The sequence below is a fragment of the Corvus cornix genome, chromosome 5 (genome assembly GCF_000738735.6).
Source record: "Corvus cornix cornix isolate S_Up_H32 chromosome 5, ASM73873v5, whole genome shotgun sequence".
Lineage (NCBI taxonomy): Eukaryota > Metazoa > Chordata > Aves > Passeriformes > Corvidae > Corvus > Corvus cornix.
The window spans coordinates 35,825,583-35,847,608 of NC_046335.1; the positions used below are offsets into that span (position 1 = coordinate 35,825,583).

The 22,026-nt window shown below is 45.0% G+C and overlaps 1 protein-coding gene across 9 annotated transcripts in view; it reads left to right on the forward strand.

Annotated features, from left to right (window-relative positions):
- RGS6 (regulator of G protein signaling 6) overlaps positions 1-22,026 on the forward strand; it is a 275,094-nt gene that overhangs the window by 244,039 nt on the left and 9,029 nt on the right. For 5 of the 9 annotated variants that reach the window (XM_019282554.3, XM_039552051.1, XM_039552052.1 and 2 more), the window contains exons 16-18: positions 2,140-2,229; positions 9,965-10,018; positions 17,360-20,467. In XM_019282554.3, the coding sequence (XP_019138099.2) occupies positions 2,140-2,229; positions 9,965-10,018; positions 17,360-17,593 (378 nt within the window). In that variant the 3' untranslated portion in view covers positions 17,594-20,467. Of the gene's footprint in view, positions 1-2,139; positions 2,230-9,964; positions 10,019-17,359; positions 21,793-22,026 lie in introns of those variants that run through there. The other 4 variants (XR_005601920.1, XR_005601921.1, XM_039552049.1 and 1 more) reach the window with 4 other exon arrangements.

Sequence of the window (22,026 nt, forward strand, 5' to 3'; positions counted from 1 at the left end):
GCCAGTCTCATGTGTTCTCCTTTGCCTCATTGTGTGGCAATGAAAACTGGATGTTATTTTCCAAAAATGTTATCATCATGTTTCAGACCAGACCTAGTTGTCTGACCACAGGTAAAAGAAACCATTTGGAGCCCAAAGACAGTAAAAAAATTAATGACATCTAGAAAAATGTTAATATAAATATCCCTGTCAGCCACCACATTGCCTCAGCCACAGCACCTTCCTGCCCACCTCAGCACCTCACCCACCAGCACCCTGCATGTATTGGCTGCTGCAAAGAGGACCACTAAGAGAATGAGGGCTCTGGAGATCCCTCAGGCCTTTGATGGGCTGTTGATGGGCTACAAGGTGCCCACTTACTCATTAGTCTCCTCATGGTCCTGGAAAAGCACCAGTTAGGTGGGTTTGTTTCCCAGGTAGTTACGAAGCACTCATTAGGAGGACGTGGAGTCTTCTTGGAAACTTTAAGAGGTAGCAGCACAGGTGAACTGATTGAGGTGTGGTTGGGTTTAAATCAACTGAGTCCTGAGTTTATGCTAATTGAAGTATTTAAGAGAGAACTGATGTTGAAAATCCTTATTCACACGAGAGAATCATATCCATGATGTGCATTATTTTCCCCCTTCTTGTCTTAAGGCATCCTTGGCTCATTCTGTCCTGCATAAATAGAACAAATGTCCCACAGCTGGATGTCAATTCTTATGGCAATGCTGTACATGAGGAATATGAAACTGTGCCCTCCCATGTGTTTTTTCTGAAGCAAGAAGGGTGGCGGTTGCTAAATGGCTTTATATGAACAGTTCTATTGCAAAATCTTGTGCTGTCCTCTGGATAGGTAGAGCTGCACAAATGAGGATCTGTCAAGAATAAAAGCAAGTATGGAAATTAACCAGTAAAAATTGTTCCACACTAGGATGTAGCTCAAAGGATACATTTATGCTGTGTCAAAGAAAAACCGGTGGCCTTCATCAGACTACACCAAATAGTGTAAGAAAGCTGAATTAAGCAGTTCTTCTGTGTATAGATGGGTCATTGCTAATTACCCATGATGGTGAAGATAAGGGAATTCTGCTTGGCTTGTTAACACACTGAAATAAGCTATGCGACTTCTGTCTGGTTTGGCTCTTCTAAAGTTTCATGTACAATGGCTTTAGGGCAGGAGAGAACATTTCACATTGTATAATTAACTATAGATAAAACTACTCATTAACTCTATAAAAGTGCTTCCTTGGGCAAAGTCTAAAAGAAAGGTCCAAGGTGCCTGTTTTCCTCTTGAGCTCCTTTAGTGTGTTCTCAGTCATTATTTGGTCAAAGTATTTTGATTTGATTTTCATGGTGCTTGGGATAATATCTTTTGTAAATCCAGGGATAACTAGGAGAAAAGCTGACTGTGTTAGGGGATTCTCAGCAGGAAAGTAAAGCTTAGCAAGGAAATAGAAAATGGTATGTAGTAAGTTCTGCTGCAATGAAACACTACTTTGTAAGTTTGAAGATACACATAGTAAGTGCTCTCAGAGCAAACTGGTAACAGTACATACAAGAGAGAGACTCATCCAATGTAACTTTATACGTATGATGTAGCCATCCACATCTGAGCTAGTCATATAACTTCCTGAACAGTCACCACAGATAAGGGCTTTTTCAGGACACTAACATGTTGGCTTGCTTGAGTGCATGTCTAAAGTGGACATAAAATGTGTCCAAGTATCAGTTCCCCTCCATGAACAGGAGGGGAATGCTGGGTGATTGTTTCAGTATCTGTAAGTGCTAAAACGAAACCTAATCTATGAGACAATTTCTGGTTTTTATTTCTTCTTTCCAGGGTAGGCACTTTCTTATAATCTGGGGACATCAGAGAGTTGCAATCTTTGCAGAACAATCCTGATGAGTGAATAATATGTGCCCGCCTTTGGGGTGAGGGCCATCTCTTTTGTGTTCGTACAGCCCCAGACACAGCAGGGTCCTGCCCCAGGATGGACCTCATGTACACTACCACAACACAGATAATCAGTAATAGCAGACTTAATTAGAACTCTGATCAGTCTCTCTTCCTTCCCATTCTCTGTGTTTTAAGTCCCTGTGATGTCTAAATGAGGTTTGATAACAATTCTCTTTCTCTCGTTTCCCGCCGTCCCACAGGAGCACATTTACAAGCTGATGAAGAGTGACAGCTACGCGCGCTTTCTGCGTTCGAATGCTTACCAGGACTTGCTTCTGGCGAAGAAGAAGGTATCTGTTGGAAAGGACATGCCTGCATCTCTTAGCACCTCTTGATTCTCGCCTGCTGCTTGCTGCTAGTGTGAAAGTGAAAATATTGTTTCCTTTTTTTTCCTTTAAGAAGGGAATGAGCACTTTTGTCATCTTCACTGGGGGCATGGCATCCTTGTGCACAGCTTCAGCATGAGTTTTGGGGGAAACATGGTGACCCAAGGTAAAAGTAATACGGAAAGGTGTTTGTCTTGCACAGTTGTCTCCCAAACTCAGTGCAGACAATACAAATTGTATTGCCTCCTTCTCATGGAAAAACGGTGTGTGATATGAGAAGCAGAACCCATCAGTCTATTCATTACTGGTGCAAAATTCACCTGTTGAGATTTTCACCTCCCTAGTCTCACCATGTGATATTCCCTTTGGATGCCTTGCCTAGAGATCCCCCTGCAGCAATTCCCATTCTCCTTTCCCTTGCTTTTGCCTCCCCAGAGATGTTTCCTTTTCCTCGGAGATAGGAAATAATTGCAATGCATGTAGTAATCAAGAATTCCAGCCACTCTCACAGGAAATCTGGGTTCGAGCTCTTCTTAGCATTTTTGGTATCTGCATGAGCTCTGCCAGCACCATGATTCTGTCAGGAGGCTCCAGATCAGGGTAGCAAAGGAGTGGTTACATAGAGTTACAGCTCCTGTCCCCGAGTCCCTTCTTTCCAAGGGGTCTAGGAGATAAGCTACTGATTTCTGCATTTGTGGCTGTGCTCAAATGCTTCCTGCAACTCCTGACTAATTCCCATAGCTCTCTGTGTGTGTCTGTGTGCATGTGCATGCCATGTACATATGTATATGTCTCACTTGCATTTGACTCCCAGGACTGTACATAAACTGACTCCTGACTCCTGCAGCCTGAGCATGTGGTTTCCCATCACCATCTTCCCTGCTGTTTTTCTGCTGCATTCTCTGTGTGCTGCCAAATTACATTGCATCGGCACAATACAATGAAATCCCAGTGGTATTTTTGTCCTGATTGTCATTGTGTGCCTTAAAAGCATGCATATGGTGACAAAAGGAGACAAGCCCCTCTGTCTGCTGTGCCTGAGACTACTGGCAGGTGGATTAGGGAAAGGTAGTGGAGGGCAGCAGTCAGTCTTCTGTTTCAAAATGTCTCGTCAGTGACAGCATAAACCAGTGCTGCTTACATTTAGAAGGGTTAGACCTGACTTAGTTCAGAGGCTGGGAAATGAAGGAGGTGCGAGGCAAAGTTTTCTGATGGTATAAACCATAAAAGCCTCTGCCATCTCCCTACCCCCAGCAGCTTATGGTCCCCCCCCACCCCGCAGTCTCCATTGAACACATGGGAGTTCATGTGCTTGAAAGACAGGAGAGCTTTCTCCTCCCAGCTAAACTCATTCAAACCAAAGGTTTATTTTTTTGCAATCCTTGTTTGCTGTCAGATCAAGCCCTGGATGTGTCAGCATGACATCCTCATCCCCTTGCAAACTGCCGCAGGAGCAGGTTTTGGTGTCATGTTAACACAGCCGTGAAAGTAAGAATCAAGTTTCTTTAAGAAAGAGCTGTGGGTGCATGAGTAAACATATGAAGGCACAAAAAAGGCAGGAGTAGATCTGCGCAGATGCGCTGTTGATCAGCTTCACATTATGCAGGAGGGGAGTTGGTGCTGCTCCAGAGTCTGTAAGGCTCTTTGCAACCACATTGCATTGTGTTGTGCAAGTGAATGTTTTGGAAACAGTGTAGGTACAGAGATGATGATAGAAAGAATGTGACATTTCTATAGGCTGAGCTACATGGTCCAATCTTTAGGACCTTTGGTGAAGCTTTGAGAGGCATCCTTTTAAAATTCCTCTAAATAGCTGGAAAGCAAGGGAGGAAAAGAGGAATGCAATAGCATATCAGAGCCTGCATAGATGGAGGATTTGGTTTAGAGCTGGCAAACAAAGTCCTGGATTCAATGATGTGAATAGAAATTCACTGCAGTTCTTTAAGTTGTGACGAGTACATCTCTCTGAGGCATGTCTTTCCCCAAAGTCATTATCCTCACATGGCTTGTATACCACACTGATATGACATAGCTTACTTTCATTACTGAAAATAAGTTCTGTCAGAAGCACAGCATGATGGACGTGGGGTAAAAGAGTTGCTTGCGCTAAGCAAATGAACTATGGCTTCAGATTCCCACATTAATGTTTTGTGGGTAAATTTGTGTTATTTGGGATCTTTTGCCCTCCAGCACTGGGTTATGGCAAACTGAGAGGGCAGGAAAAAGGGAAAGGCAGACTGTGTAGCTAGAGTACAGAACTGGGAACCATAAAATCCATATGCTTCCCCTGGTTACCCCACTTAACTTCTTGTGTGAGCTTGGGGAAAAAAGTTCAATTTTGCCTGCCGTATATCCTCCTCTTTTTCAAAGGGCAATGATGATAGTGACCTGCTCAGCAGAGAGATGCCAAAGCTTGATTAGTGCTTCAAAACATGCTTCACATTTCTGGTATTTGTAAAATACTGTAAATTTGAAGAGTTACCTTCTTCCACACCATACAATAACCACAGATGTGGGAGCTTCCCCTCCCTGCTCTGGGAGTGCAGTAATGGAGGGGAAGAAGGGAGAAGAAATTATGGGTCAGGATTGAGATACAATGACAGAATTATGAGGGGAACGTATTGTTCACACCACTAACTGATGCAAGACAGCAGACATAGGCTGTGTACAGACCAGACATACATACTTTGTTAATCCATTTTAGATGTTTTTTCCCCCATTCTTCCCAATGTCATTATTGCAAGTAACCACAGTATTATTGGCCTCAATCCTGCAGATTCATGGTGCTCAGCAGGGAACATGAGATTGGCCTCCAGCAAGGGTGTGATTGGAAGCAGTGAGCTGCAGAGGGGAAAAACTGGGTGTAGCCTTCTGCCTTGAACAGAAGGCCTCCTCTCTGCCAAGCTGGAGAAGAGGAGGGATGAGAGCACAGCCCTGTCCTCAGGAGGAATGGCCATATGCCCAGCCCAACTTGAGCTCTGGGCCTCCATTCCCAGACCCCCTCTGCAGCAGGTAGAAATCACGGATCTGCTGAAAGCGTCTGGCTCGGCAGCAAAGGGCTGGATGTGCTGAGATCCCCGAGCGACTCACTGTGTTTTATTTGTGTATCTACCCAACACGCCCCACTGGTGCTGCAGAGAGTCAAGCACTGACCTGCTCCTGTTTCTGCTAATATGCACCTTGCTGCAGGGTACCTTACAGCAGGTAATCACTGCTGCACTGCCCTCCAGCCCTTCTCCGCAATAGCCAAAATGGTGGCTGGATGTCCTTAGACAGCAGTGATCCACCTGTCAGGACAAGTGCTGTGACGAACCTCCTCAGTCAAGGCAAGAAGGCATTTTGGCAGGGTGACTTGGCTGCAGAGCAGGGGTTTATTCCCTGGGGAAAGAGCAGTGCAGATTAGTTAATGCACCATGGAAGGGGATGCAAGTGCACAGGAACTTTTGTTAATGGTAAAGAAGCAGCCAGACATGTGCTCTGCTAGTTATTTTTGCAGAGAAGGGAGCAAAAGGAACAGAAAAGACCTCGAGGTACTTTCCATTGCTCACTGTAAAGGTGAAACAGTGACATTGGTTGGCATCTCTGCATTAGCTGAAGGGGCAGCTGAACTGTCACAGTGCTGGTGTTCGTGTCAGTTTAGCATGGGGTGGCTTCCTGCTATCCGGCCCTGCCCGTAAGCAGGGAAGCATCCTGGAAAGGCAGCCACAGCTGTAGTGCAGACAGGCTGCGAAGCTATGAGAGTGAGCCCTGCGGCATTGAGGGAAGAGCAGGTTGGTATTTTCTTGGTTTAGAGCATTGTTTTGCTCTCCACCTGGTTCAGAGAAGTGTGAATTCACCGTGGTCCTGTTCAAATGAACACACAATATATGCAAAATACTCCGGCCACTTGGTGGCACTGTACATGCCCTTTGCTTTCTCACTTTGGACAGGTAGATGTGACTGCCTTAGAAGCCCAGGACCTGCTCCTGGCCTTTTCTGCACCCAGGGTCAGGGATGTTATTATCCTTTGTTTTTATCTGATGCCATTCCCTCTGGAGCACATTATTTTTCACCAAGTTAAAGTTCAAAATAAACCCCACTTCACACCCCAAAGTCTCATACCAAAATAAAGGATTCAATAGCCAACAAAATAAATTCAGGGAGGGAGGGAGGTAGAGAATTTTGCAGACCTTATGTTCAGAAGACCAAGTTTCTGTATGTATTTCCCTATCCCTTTTCAGATCCCTGGCAAGAAGTGTCAGCAAGGGGATACTTAACAGCTTCATGCCATGAGGAACAGGCTGCATTTTCAGCACACGCCTTTTGAAGCGTTGCTTTTAACCAGACCCCCTGTGCCAACTGCTCTGTATTGTCCAGGAAGGTTCCTATTGCAGATTATGCCTCCTTCTCAGTCCCATCAGGGCACACATGGCCAGTTTGATTCAGTCGCAGGACTTGCCTTGAATGTTGTAAAGATGTTGAGCAATTTTCTCATAATTATTTTTAATAGTCAGTGTCAGCTGGTTAAGTTTTCTTCTACTTAATCTCCATTCAAGCAGAATCTACACAAAGGAACTTAAAGTTTGGATGGCTGGGTAAATGATTAATCAAGAAAAAAAAAAAGGAAAATTTGAAGAAGCTAGTCAATAATTAGTGAATGGTTTCTATGTGGTGAGCTCTATTTTTATGTATCTGCCTGGGCTGAAGGGTTTTCATCTGCAGTAAGGATGGTTGTTTCATATTTTATCCAAATGCATATGTCCTTTGCCATTAGCTGATGGAGTCTGTTGGTGTACTTACTGACGAAGATTGCATTTTTTGCACCTGGGAGGACTACATGACCTGGCTTGCACATGAGTTTCTCTGCCTTCGCCCCTTTGCACACGCAGTGTATGTTTGGGCAAAGGCTGCTGTGGTGCTGCAGCAGGAATGGCTCCAGGGTGCACACCCCAGGTCTGTTCCCAGGACTGGGATAGGTGTGACTCGGTCTTTCTATTCTTTTTTTTTTTTTTTTTTTTTTGCACTTTGTTATTTTTAAATTTCCTTCATCTAGTGTGCAAGGCAGCCTCCCCAGCTCAGCACCGTGCTGGAGAGCTGTGGGCAGGCGTTCCTTGCACGGCAGGCTGCCAGCCACACGGGCAAGCAGACAGGAAGCGCCAGCAAGCTGTACAGCCAGCACCCACACCCACGGACATTCAAACTGCTCAAGCAAGCTCATCACTCTGCAGCCAGCCTGCCTCAGCTGCTTTTTATTTTACTAGAAAATGTCAAGCTTTGACTCAGAGCTGGATGCTATGGGGATGAGCTTTCCACGCATCCAGCCTGCCACCGCCATGCCAAATGTGCAGAGTGACTGCAAACCGTGCTTTGCAAGGCGCTTCTGTGAGACACTGTCGGTGCTCTCTGTGGCTGCTTTCCCACACGTCTTCAGCTGTGGTAGGCAGCAAACAGCCTTGCGTGGGGCCCCCTGTGCCAGACAAGCTCTCAGCAGCTCAGCAAGGTGCTCATGATCTTTAAAGACCACCATCCTACCTTTCTGCTGGGTGGGAAGGTGGATCACCTTGCCAATAGAAAAAACAGACACTAAATTTTGACAGTGAGTGCAGGGGTGCAGTGTGGCCAGTATAGCAGCTCATTCTCCTTTGACCCCAATGCACACCAGAGCTCCACTTCAAAGTGCAGTTGGGTCAGACACTGATTTTCCAGCCTGCAGCAATGTGATGCTGCAGACTTCGAGTGCCTTACTCCCCTAAAGAGCCTTGCAGTACACTCAGTCTTTTGTTCAGGTATTTCTTCTCCTGAAATTGTGTTTTTAACTTGGCTGCTGGTGGGTCTTGCCACCCGTGCAGGAGACCAACGCAGAGGCCCAGTGCCCTGCTGTCCTCAGTCCTGCTCACTGGTATGTGTTCAGCTGAAGTGGCAGGAATGCAGCTTCTCTCTGTCACCTCTGCTGCCTCGGCATGTGGGGACACCTCTGAGGCTATTTCCAAGAGGGAATCTGTGACACTCTGAGCACTTGCACGGCTCTAGTACTCAGCCAAAGACTGAGGCTGATGTTTCTTTCCCCTTTCCTCTCCTCTCACATGCAAGGAGAGGCAACTAACCCTTGGGTTAGTGCGTGTTAAATACTCCTTTGGGGAACATTGGACTGGGTACATTACTGTTTTCCTGCCAGCCGGGAAGGCTGCTTTATTGCTTGGCTCCATCCTCTGTGTGGGCTAAAATGACGTGCCTCTAGTGTTCACTTTTGATACCACTTTTGGGACATCAGAGCTGATGCTGTAGCTTCCTCGAATGGTTGTAAGTGTGGAGGTTGCTTGTTTCTTTCTTCTGGATAAAGAATATTGCTTATCTTAAAAGAGCCTTATGTTTTGATCTCATCTTTGGTGATGCAGCAGGGACGATCTGCCCCATCTTTCCATGGGATGCTTAAGACTAACCTTGTAGACATCAGAGAGGTGTGAAAGCTGTGATAAACATGCAGAAGAATCAAAAGGCTTTGCCTAGACTCAGCTACACGAGTTCTCATCCAATTTATCTGGTATGGTTTTGGCTTCTTTATGTCTTCTCTATCTGATTTTTGCACTGGTGCTTTGTCCTGGGGGTTGTTACTGCAGCTGAATCTGCAATAGATGATATGTCAGGTATGTGCCTCTCCAGTGCAGTGCTTATTTCCAGTGCACCTTCATGCACCATCATTAGTGTGGTTTTCCCTCACATGTAGCTCCTTATTCCCTTCATGGCAGTTTTACTTCCATCTTACACCCCCATTTTGCTGGCTCACCACATTAAAATAAGTGTCTCTCCTGGAAATCAGCAGTGCCCACAGCTTTCTGACTGCAATAAGCTTTCTTTTGTATCATTGAGTTTCCTCTCTTCTCTATAACAATTTTTTTCTCTTAGATATTCCAGCAAATATGCCAATAAATTATTTAGTTCTTCCTTGTTAGTGGCGATTAGATCTCCCTTATGCCAAATGAACAAAGTGCTGCAGTGAGCAACCTTCTCAGGGATATGTTAATAAAGCCATGATGCACATGCTTGTCTTCTCACAGTGCAATTGAATGTCGTCTTCTTGCATATGAATAGTCCCGTACTCAGTGCCCCAAACTGGCCTGTATCTTTCTGTTGCCTTGCAAAGACATGCATATGCTGTCTTGTGTTTTGTTGTAGCCAAATTTACTGGAAATATGCCTCTACCCTTTGGATAAATAGAAGAGTGTAGGTTCACTGGCAAAGAGTCCAGTGGTTTTCTTCCAGTGCTGTATTCACTCACACATTGCTTTTTAATACTGTGAAAGCTACTGTGGTTTTTTTCATCTCTCTACACAAGTAGCTGGGAGCCTCCGATAGCTGTTTGGCAGATGTTAACCAGAATCAGACGTCCCAGCTAGAACAGCAACAGAAGGAAAATTCAGTGAAAAAGAAATCAATACCAAGAGCTGTAAGACACAGCAATGCACAGACATATATGAACCATTCAAAAAACTCACAGGAGAAAAGTGACTTTCTCTGAGAGTAAAAGTACTGATTTTTCTCATTCTTTAAGGCATTTTGATTTCTTATGTTTGCTGTTGCAAACATTGATTTCTGCTTTTTACATTTTTTTACAACTTTTTCTTCTTGCTGCTTCCTTATATTTTGCTGCTGTTTTGAAAGACTGCATTTAAGCTGAAGGGTTTTTTTCTGTATTTTTATCTTATTTTTGTTCCCTGTTAAGCCAGAGAATGAGCAAGGTCGTAGAACTTCTCTAGAAAAGTTCACTCGCAGCGTGGTAAGTTCCTTTTCTTTTCCCTCCTCCCTTTCCTCAGAACTTCATTTTCAGTTGGGGGAAATGTGGATGCTTGACTTTTTATCTCATCCTTTATTTTTGCAGCTAGCATCTTTGCAGCTTCTCTCTTAATACCGTAGCTCATCTAAATAGTAGCTCTAAAGAAGGGACTGGGGGGGAGGGGGGGGCAGGGGGGGAGAAATGGCATAATGCTCATTCTAGCTTATCATCATTGCAAAAGCAAATTGATTTTTGTCTAGAATTAAATGCAAAGTTTTGCTACATTCCCACTACAGTATTTGTTGTGGCTTTTCCTTGCACAATGAAGTAGAAGAGCATGGTTCTCATAGCTCCATTGCAACAGTATCCGTACAGTTCCATCGTGCATGGATAATGATAGCGTCACATACATATCCACCCACAGCACTGCAGCCACTTCCTCCGTGCCCCCATCTGTCAGTGCTCATGTAAATAGTGATGTGCGATACCCCTTGCCTCGTTCGTGATACTGGTACCGGAAAAGGAGCACAGTCACAGCAAGAAACATAACACTGTTAAACCTTTTAGACAAGGGGACAGTGGGACCTCAAGGGCAGCAGGCAGATGTCCTCTGTCTTTTGTCCTTCATCAGTCTCCAACCTCCAGCTGGTCTGTCCAGAGCTTGGACAAGACCTGCTTGCCCCACTTGCTTTCAGGGATCTGTCTGTGCAGCAATTTTTCTACAGAACAGGAAAAGCAGGGAGAAGGGGGCAGGACCAGAGGCAGATACTGCGAGTGGAGTAGCAGGGATACTGGGCAGCACAGGCTGTGTTTTGAACTGCATCAAAAGCAGCGTGACCAACAGGTTATGAGAGGGGATTCTGCCCCTCTACTCTGCTCTCATGAGACCCCACCTGGAGTGTTGCATGCAGCTCCAGAGTCCCCAGGACAGCAAAGACATCGACCAAATCCAGAGAAGGACCACAAAGTTGATTAGAGGAATAGAGTACCTCTCCTACAAGGAAAGGCTGAGAAAATTGGGTTTGTTCAATCTGGAAAAGTGAAAACTTTGATGTTACCTAATTGTGGCCATCCAGTACCTGAAGGCAGCCTACAAGAAAGACAAGAGGGACTTTTTACAAGAGCACAGTGAGAGGAAAAGGGCGAATGAATTCAAACTAAAACAGAGTAGGCTTAGATTAGATATTAGGAAAAAATCTTTGCTGTGAGGGTGGTGAGGCACTGAACAGGCTACCCAGAGAAGCTGCAGATGCTTCATCCCAGGAGGTGTTCAAGGACAGGCTGAATGGAGCTCTGAGTAACCTGGTCTAGTGAAAGGTGTCCCTGCCTGTGACAGGGGGCTTGGAACTAGATGATCTTTAAGGTTCCCACCCAAAGCATTCTATGAGTCTGTGATACTCTTGCATGTGTGTGTATAAATGTATATTTATATGTACACTACATACACACATGGTATATAAATATAGCACCTTTGTATATACTGAGAGAAACAGGAAGCTGTGCAGGTAACTGTGAGCTGCTGTAGAGCAAATAAGCCGAAAGCAGTTCTTCCTGACGCTGCTGTGCTACTGCGCAAGCAAACCCAAATGTAATATACAAAGCTTTGTAGTACATCCACTGGCAGACTTCCTGGGGAATGTATTTATATAGCTAATGCATATGCACACATTTAAAATATGTTGATACAAAATATATCACTATGCCCATCTGCATATTTACTACTTTCTAAGAGTCTGCCAGGGAGAGGAGTAGGAAAGAATTTTTTTTTTTTTAAACAAACTATGCAGAAATATTTACACCGAGTGGTAAATTCTGCTCCCAGATTTGCCAAGTACGTGGAAGAGTAACTCTCACTTTACTAGACTGGCTGGGTTTATAGTTGCATAGCCAAGGATGGATTTTTCTCTTGCATTTGATTTGAAGGGTAACTTGACAAGCTCAGTTTGGGATGCTATGATTAGAATGTAAGTAGCTGTAAAGAAAATTATTGTAGATTGGTCGGCACTGTGGTTCATTTTTGTCTTACTGGCTAGCATACTGTAAATATTTTCTTTCTCCTAATACAGATATAAAATCTCCTCTTCTGATGGCATGGTAGCTACCAGAACTAGGAAGGGTCTGAATTTTTTATACTTTGCATTATGGCAGTTTGTGATTGCGATCAGATGAGAAAATAGTCACTACATTGACATGTCCTCAGAGGACAGCATTACCAAAGTGAGAACTTTATGGCATACTCAGGGGACTGAATTAAGACAAAGTTAATTCTGTATGCTCTAGTTCTCCAAAATGCACTGCAGCTCCCCAGCTGTGTAGGAGTGGAGCAATTCAGCAGTCCATACTTCCAGGGCTCCACTGTGCTTTAGTGGTTGCTCATTACAGGATCACATGTTCAAGCTGGCCCTGCACAGTTAAATGCATGCTTAAGGTTTGGCTGGAACAGACCCCCAGTTTGTCTCCCCTCAAGGGAGGAGCACTGAGCCTATTTTGGAAGCAGATTAAGATGAGGTCACATTTCCAGTGATGGCTGTAAAGAGAAATCTCAAAAACAATAAGGGCTAAAAGTTTATTTGCCTTAAAGAGCCATAACTGAGATGAAGTAGTCTCCCAGATTGACTGAACTATTAATTGCCTGTGGATCTGGGCCGTCTCTAGACTGTGCTGCTCTGTTTGGCACTGGGAGGACCAGTTGACCCCTGGGGAAATTTTCAGATTTGGCTGTAGCATGTCACCCAGCATTTTGGGAAATCACAGAATTGTTACAGTTGGAAGGGACCTCTGGAGATCACCTAGTCCAATTCTCCTGCTAAGGAGCAGGAGAGCAAGTTACACAGGAATGTGTCCAGGTGGATTTGGACTGTCTCCAGAGGGAGATTCCATGGCCTCCCTGGGCAGCCTATTCCAGTGTTTGCCACCCTCAATGTAAAGCAGTTCTTCTTCATGTTGAGGTAGAACTTCTTGTGTTTCAGCTTAAGGCCATTTCTCCTTGTCCTGTCGCTGGGCACCCCTGAGAAGAGTCTGGCACCATCCTCTTCGCACCCACCTTTGAGATATTTGTATGTATTGATGTGATCCCCTCTCAGTCTCCTCTTCTATAGATCAAACAGGCCAAGGTCCCACAGTTTCTCCTTATAAGAGAGGCTCCAGACCCCTCGTCATCTTTGTGGCCCTCCACTGGACCCTCTCCAGTAGCTCCTTGTATTTCTTGTACTGAGAAGCCCAGAACTAGACAGAGCACTCCAGATGTGGCCTCAGGAGGGATCACCCTCCTCAACCTGCTGGCCACACTCTTCCTGATGCATCCCAGCATACCATTTGCCCTCCTGGCTATAAGGACACACTGACAGTTCATAGTCAGCTTGTCATCCACCAAGACTCCCTGGTCCTTTTCTGCAGAGCTGCTCTCTAGCAGGTCAGCCTCCAGCCTGTGCTCGTTCTTGGGTTGATTCCTCCCCAGGTACAGGACCCTACACTTGTTTTTGTTGAACCTCATTAGTTTTCTCCAGCCTGTCAAGACCCTGCTGAATGGCAGCACAGGCTTCAGGTGTATCAGTCCCTTCCTCCCGTTTCATATCATCAGCAAACTGTTTTTGGGTGCATTCTGTCCCTTCATCCAGGTCATTGATAAGCAAGTTGAATAAGATTGGACCCAGTATTGATCTCTAGGGAACACTGTCTACAGGCCTCCGACTGGATTCTATTCCACTGATCATGACCCTTTGAGCTCTTCCATTCAGCCAGTTCTTGGTCCACCTCACTGTCCATTTATCCAACCCACATTTCCTGAGCTTACCTATGAGGATGTAATGTGAGACACTGTCAAAAGCCTTGCTGGAGTCAAAGCAGATAACACCCACCGTTCTCCCCTCATTGACCCATCCTGCCATGCCATCATGGAAGTCTATCAGATTGGTCAGCATGATTTCCCCTTGGTGAATCCATGCTGACTACTCCTGGTGACCACCTTTTCTTTTACATGCTTGGTCACGACCTCCAGAATTATCTGTTCCATCACCTTTCCTGGGGTGGAGCTGACCAGCCAGTAGTTTCCCAGGTTCTCCTCCTTGCCCTTTTTGAAGATGAGAGTAACATTGGCTTTCGTCCACTCATCGGGTGCCTCTCCTGTTCTCCATGACTTTTCAAAGGTGATAGAGAGTACCTTAGCAGCAACATCTGCCAGCTCCCTAGGCACCTCTGGGTATATCCCATCAGGGCCCATGGATTTATGGCACATAGGTCTGCCTAGCCAATCTCTAACCCAGCCCTCTGTGTCCAAGGGGAAGTCTTCCTTTCTCCAGCCTTCCTCTCTTACCTCCAAGGTCTGGGATTCCCAACCTCAGCATTAAAAACTGACACATTCAGTAATTGGCCAGGCCTTCTCTGTGTCTTCTGTCACCAGGACATTTATCTGATTCAGTAGCAGCCCCACATTTTCCCAAATTTTCGTTTTGCTGGTGATGTACTTGTAGAAACCCTTCTTGCTGTCCTGATATCCCTTGCCATACTTAATTCCAAATGGACCTTGGCCTTCTTTGTCACATCCCTACATACTCTGACTGTTCCTTTAGTCCTCCCATGTGGCCTGTTCCTTTTTCTACATCCCAGAATCTCTTTGAGATTTGCTTGAAGCTCCCTGCTCATCCAAAGAGATCTTCTGCCCCCTTTGCTTGATGTTTTGCACATGGTGATACACTGGTCTTGAGCTTGGAAGAAGTGATGCTTGAATATTGACCAGCTCTCTTGGACCCCCTTTCTTCTAGAGCCCTTCCTTTTACATCATTGTACTCAGATTTGGAGAACTTTGTTCCACTAACATTGCAGGTGGCATAGAGCCAGAGCAGGAGCATGGAGGTAGAGGTTCATGATCCCTTCCTTGCTCAAAATACTGTACTTACAGTGTTGCTTTCCATATCAGAGAATGCTGACTTGTAGCCAGGAGGCCAGACATGCCCAGCTTCTTAGTGAGTCTTCACCTGAGTGAAAAAAAACCAGACTCTCTAAGTTTGCCTGTTCTGGTTGCTTGGGTCTCACTATCTGTTGATTGACAAAGACAGGAGAAAATACAACACTTCTGAAAGAGAAACAGTAAAGGTTTGTGTTGACAAACTGGGAAGAGTATTGCAGGCTTTTTGTCTCTTACTTGGATTAAGCCCCACCCCTGAAAAATCTTTCAGTGCTTCCAGATTGGTCCTCTGCACTGGGTGGAAAGCAGTACACTTGGCTTTGGGAGCACAGACTTGGAACAAGTGGAAGTCATCTTACCCACAGGGCTCCTGCTCATCTGAGAGTCATAACTCAGGAGACATGGGTTAGCTCCAGACCATTTGACACACTTCAGCAAGACACCATGGAGTTCTGCTAGCCAGCCAGAGGCTTTCCACCTTCACGTGGATCAATGGGGAATAAGAAAGAACAGGGCTTTACATATTTTTTTATACCAGTCTTCAATTCCTTCAAGACCCACTGTCTTGTCTTCCTCGGCTGGATACTTTTGAGCAACAGAAGGCATCTCATGACTAACAAATGCACCCAGCTTTTGCACCAAATCTTTCTGAAAGCCAGGTGCTTTCTGGTCCACATTAAGCATGACACTAACAGCAAGATTTTGACAGGGCAGTTTTCACCATGGTGATGGTTCACTTTTTGCTTCCAGGTCCTTACAAAGTATTAGCTGCTACCTTAGTGCAATAGCCAAAAGGGGGTTGTGCCCACTGTGGTCAGGTCCTTCTGTACCAAAGGGCATGGTTTGCAGTGCCTGTCTGGGTTCCCCTTGGAGTGACGGAACATCTGTCTGATCCAGCCCCCAGCAGGCCAGGCATCCTCAGCCTCCTCAACTCACCTGACAGAAGTCTACAGCTGTGATGTCCATGTGTTTCATGGCAGTTTTTTGGTTCCAGGACAAAACATGGTCATCAGTCATCTGGTGAGCATCAAAGGGCCACATCTGCATGGTGGAGCAGAACACTCTCAGGGCACGTGCAGCCCAGCACTGCTGGAGAAAAGGGGTGGCAGATGTCTTTTCTTCTCTCTTCAGGTTTTGAAGAGTCCTCAAAAATACATAGGCGGCACAGTGGTAGGATAAACATCACAGTACCTGACCCCTTTGGCCCTATGCCAGGCTCCTGTGCTCTTCTGGAATCACAGGTATAAAGCTAGGCTGGCTCTTCCATGCTCTCCAGGATGCCCTGGGGAACAGTCGATGTCACGGACTTGTAGAACTGACAGTCTATTGCTTTGGAGCACTTACTAATCCACCTCATTTAAAAAAGGATGGCACTGCATGTGGTGGCAGGTTTATCTTACTACAATTCTCCTTTTGAATACAACAAGGATTGACATTATGAAAGCAGAGTTAGCCTGTCTTCTCTCCCAAGTGAAGATAAATGGCATCATAAAAATCAGACACCACGTATCATATATGTTATAAATAATACCTAGTATTGAGGTAATAACTTAATTTTAAAGACACACATACACACAAATCCATACATCTACATCTCTCTCTTCTGTCATATTTCATCATCTTACTAATTAAAAGGAGCCTGCTATACTATTTTTAGCCCTGCAGTCTCAGCCTAGCTGTTTAAACCACTGTAGTTTCCCATCTGCTTTAGAAATTATTTAATAATCAGATAGACAGGAGCTTAGTTCTCATAAGCTGAGATGATCCTTCAGGGCCAAGAGTAGAAGGAAAATATATTTTAATGAGTACATTTAGGGGAACTACTGCTCCTTTTTGTCTCACAGAGGAAGCCACCAAGTCTCTGCCTAACTTGCACTGGTAGCCATTTGCATTTAATAAAGGAGGAAACAGGAGGGGGGTCCTTTGTTGCATCTTGAGCTTTATCTCTAAAAGCAGCAATGGGTACTCCAGCAATAACAGTCAGGGATTAAACCTATGGATACCAGTCTGAGCAGGTAACTTAGATAAGTCTGGGCCATGATACCCAAACTTGAATTCAAACTTTCCTAAAATGACTGTATTCCAGGGAAGGAATTTTCCCTGGAAGAAAACAGGTGTTAAAATTTCTGACTCAGTATCCAAGTGGTGACTCAGTGCTGAGACCTCTGGATTTTATCCCCAGCTGGTATTTCTTTAAGAACAAAAGGCACTCCCCACACACGTACCACTTTTGAGGGGATAAGAGGTCTCCATCTTTGTGCTTTAAAGGACAAGATAGTGGCCAGAGTAGTGATCTGTTCTTTAGGCAGAATTTTTACAAATTCTGGCTGAACTGACTGTTGTGGAACACTGTTAAGCATTAGGTTCCTGGACTGGAAAAGGGTCTTTACATGAAGAAAGCAAAGAATCTCTTGTGTGTCTCTTACACTGCCGGAGGACAGGAAGAAGAGTTGCACAACCTGGGAGAAGCAAAAGGAGTTTGCTGTCCAGGGCCCCTTGTGAAACTCAGCCCAAGTGATGGAAGGACCTGTCAGCTCCAGACAAAACCAGCATCAGCCAGAGAGTGCTCCACAGGACTGAGGAAGGCAAAGATGCAAATGCCAGATTTCTGGCTGGATGCTGGAGTCTGTGGGAAACGCTTTTCCTGTGTTTTCCCTGCCTCCTTGAAGCCATAGTGGTCCAGTGCAATGTATACAGAGGTGTGATGTGCACAGGCCTGCTGTGGGTGCCTGCAGTTTGCATGTGATACACTGCAGGCTGTGCTTTATCTTTCATATTGCAATCTGTAAAGAGTGCAATACTTAACAGGAAAACCAGCGCTCCTGCTAAGTCCTGGAGGAAATGTGAGTATGTAGTGAGACTAAAAGACTTGGGATATTTATTTCAAAGTTAGTATACCAGGAGACATCAGATACAGAGGAGAGATGTGTGAAATGTATCAGGGAGTCAGGTATGAAGAAACAGGAAGCTTTTCCAAGTGGTAAATTCAACACAGTGCTGGAAGAAAATAAGGTGAAGGATGAGAGGGTCTGTGTTTGAGCTGTGTGGGAAGCAGACTGTAGGTTAAGGACACAAGAATGAAAGTTTTCAAATGACCCTTCTTCAAATAATCCTGGACATTTTAGATGGAGCATTTTGTACAGCAAGTCAGTGAAAACTGAAGATTGTCTCAGTTCCCAGGCACAGGGTAATAACTGGATCGACAGACTGGCCCAGCTTCACTAACCATAGCAGGCAGAGGTGCCACAGGCAGAAGGAGAAGCTGGGAAGCAGGAGCTGCTTGTGTTAGCAGCACCAGCCTAGTGATTTTGTATTCTCGTCCAGAAGCATTGTAGACAAAGTCCCACATGACATCCTAAATGGCTGTGGAGCCAGTGCTCCACCTCGATTTCTCATGCAAGGATAACTCTTCCAGAAATAAGAATGACTGGAGATCTTGTATTCAATGTATTTATCATGCTCCATGCCCAAGATGCTTTCTGTCTGGAGCCTAAAATACCCTCCTCCTCCTTGCAGTGATGAAAACTGGCATTATCATGGTAGCATTTCCTTTGCTTTAGTTTTCTGGTATCTTTTGGTAATTTCATACTGAACAATTCTTGTCTCAGGATGTAAATGCATCCCAGTTCAGTGCCCAGAGAAATCCACAGTTGCATGTTTCATTTCAGTTCCATATGTATCTGCTCTCTTGCATTATACAGGTATGAAAGCCTTTGTTTCTGCCTTGACTGGCTGTCCCTTCCTTGATGTTCTCAGCTGTCTCCCAGCCCCATGTTGTCACTTTTGTTTTTCCCTACTGCTGCTTCCCCATCTTCTTGATGCTGAGCTTCACTCCTTGGCCACTGCTACTGCCTCATGCTGGTTTTTATGTCTTCTTGGTTTGCATACTGTTGGATCAGAGTCCAAGTCAAACTCAATCCTTAATTCTTGAGTATGGTGTCACACATGTGAAGTGTGTTGATGGAATCTTATCTTTCTCAGGTGAACTGTGTGATGTTTTGCACAGCTGTGTCACTGTGATGTCTTATAAATAGTAACCATGAAAGCAGTGAAGAAGGTGTAAGGCTGGAGAAAGAATTGCTGCCTGATGTCCTCTTTTTAACTGGTTTCTTGATAATCTCGTAAAGCTGTCATATATTTACCAGCATTCCCACTTTTTCACTTTCCCAGCTCTACCAGCTTGGGTAAATAGATCACAACATTTGAGGATATGGAAAGTATTCACAACCCGCAATAGTGACAAAGGTTTAAGCTGTTATTGGTAGAGAATAGTAGTTGAAAAAGTGGAAGGTATAAAAAGATGATACACTGACATGCTGGTGAAGTGGCTATCAGAACAGACAGCTAGAAGGGAAGGGATACAGGAATGGATTCCAAAGTTTCTTCGATTTGGCATCAAGAAAAGACATCTGGGAAAAGGGTTATTTTTATCTTTGGAAGATATTTTACTTTAAAGGAAAATGTGCTTACTTCACTCCAATCATTACACTGGCTTTTACTGAGAAAAGGAACTTGCATTACTTAGGTGATGGGAAGCATCAGAATGTACCCAAAGCACAAAGGGAATGCAGCCCATGTTTGCAGGGTGCCATGTGATTGTTCCCTTACTGTGACAGCCAGCCAGTGTCCACAGCTGGGGCTGCAGAGGCCCGGGTGCATGGCCTGCACGCCGCATGCACTGACTCGCCACTGCGGGCGGGAATGCACCACGTCTGCTCTTGGGATCATCGTGGTACCTTACCTGCTTTGGTAGGGGGTAGGTTGCAGGTGTCACACGTGAGCTGCACAGTCTGCTCTATATACAGGGGCTCCTTTAAAGGGTAAGTGTTCATTGTTTCTAGTCAGTAAGTTATCCTTCACTCCTTCCTAAAAGCACTGCTGTGTAGTGCTGCTGGTGCAGGATGGCAGCTTCCTTTTGCCCCTGCGAGGGCAAAGTGGGTGAGTGATCTTTGTGCATACCATTTGTGAAGTGCTTGGGAACCCTTCTGGATGAAAGGCACTATACAGAGTTCAGAATACACCTACTATTAATTTCATGTATTTTATTAGAGCCACACACAACCTCTGGAAGATAAAAGCTGGTAACTTCTCACTACAGACAGGTCTAACTGCGGATACTAAACCATGACCATAGCAAGGTGTTTGGGAGAGAGGCTGTGCTTAGCCCCTGCTGTGATTTCAGCCAATTTTTTTTTGATACTCCAGAGAGATTTGATATTTCAGTGGTGCTTCCATTTTCCTCTGTGTGAGATATTTACATATCTGGTTCCCAGTCGTGCTGAAAGCTGTCAAACAGGCTGAGTCCTTTCCACAGAATCACACCCTGCCCAAGAGCCAGACCAGCAACATGCAGTTAGGGCATTTCTGAAGTGGCATGAAAAAACAGCCTGTTACATGATTGTGTACTGGCTGCAGTGATCCATCTGCTCCTCTGTCTTCCTGGGTTTTTGTCAAAGGGAGAAACACATCCTGGATTTGCAGTCCATGGACAGCTTCAACTAATGCCAGAATTGGCTCACTCCCAGCTACAAGGAGCCCAGACTGCACCACAACAGAAGAGGATCTTCTGGTGGGATGGTAGAGGAGGACTGCAGCTATTATGAAGCTGTGGTAGGAGTGGGTGAATATGGAGGTCCTGGTTTGTGCCATATGCAGTGGTGTACTGGTATTTCTCCAAGCAAAGTGCAATGCCTCATTTAGGAAGTGTAAGAAATCCTCACAACTTAAAATAGGAATAGATTATACTGGTTTTAATTGGACTGAAGCTCTGAACTGTTCCCCTAAGTGATATGAGCTAGAAGAGCAAAAAAGCAGTATCAGATGTGGGAATGTAACCCATGGTGGTCAAGCTTCACTGTGATGGGCAAGAATGGCAAGAAGCTCAGGTAACTTGTCAGCCAAGCCTTAGAAGAGGAGTGGGGCCCACTCTGCAGGAGTTTGGGGGTAACTTATGAGACTGTGCTGGCAAGAACAGGTGAGAATCCTGCATGCTGGGAGTATCTGGTCCCATCTTACCCTCTATAGCCACTTTGCAGCTCCTGTTTTCAGTCTGTGTCAGTGTGTAATTGGTGGTACTGTCTGCCACATTTTGTGTGTTAATTTATGTTACTTAAGTTCATAGTTATGTGTCTGTGTTTATTTTGTGTTGAACTAAGTAATTTTCCTGTATTGTTTGTTTTTAATTCAGTTTCTTATTTAACTTCATTAATTTATGTTTATCTTTTGTTGACAATGTATATTTTAATTTAAAAAATCTAATAAAAAGAGTATTTTCAAAATGGCACCAAAATAAAGCTTCCCCAAGATCTGCATTGTAATATAACATTGAAAACCAAACAGTGCTGGCAGTGCAAGGGCCATGGCAATCTCTTCAGGAGTAAAATTTGGTTGCAGGATGTTGTCAGCCCACTGCCAAATTTCTTGTGGTATGTTAGCTAAAAGATAGGAGAATGGAGCAGTCCCTGTGATGATGTGAAAAACCTCAGATTCAAGCCGATGGAAGGAAGATTAGCTCACCTCCAGTGGAGATGCAGACCAGCCCCAGCTGTCTGCAAAGGGGGATGGGGGCAACAGTGCTTCCCAGGAGATGACTTCTCCTGCAGGAAGGTGATCTTCTGGTTGGAGCAAATTGAGCAGCAGACTGGGAAAAGGAGAGTCCCGAGCACAAAGGAGGGGTAAAAAGAAAAGAGGTGGGGCCAGCTGTAGCAAACAAAGCTCCAAGCTGATGTGTGGAAATCGTGGAGGTGAGCAGTCAGTGTGAAAGCACTTTGGTCTGTACTGACATGACAAACAGGAGCCTGTGCTGCTATCCCTCCTCTCCCCTACTGCTGCAGCCCCAAAGCTCCTTATGGGATAAATCCAGCTGGATGTTCAGGTAAGTTGTTGACAACACGCATGAGAGTTCTGGCTTGTGCATGCTGGGGGTGAGGAATGTCTGCATGCTACATACTGAACTGTGCTGTGCTGGGCAGAGCACATCAACATTGTGTGAAGCCACAGGTAGTGGACAGAACTAAACTTCCCATTTAACATTATTTTTAAAAGATAGTTCCCACTCTTTGCTTCTCTCCCAGCTGTGCAAAGTGCTGGTTTTCGCAGATAAAAGCAA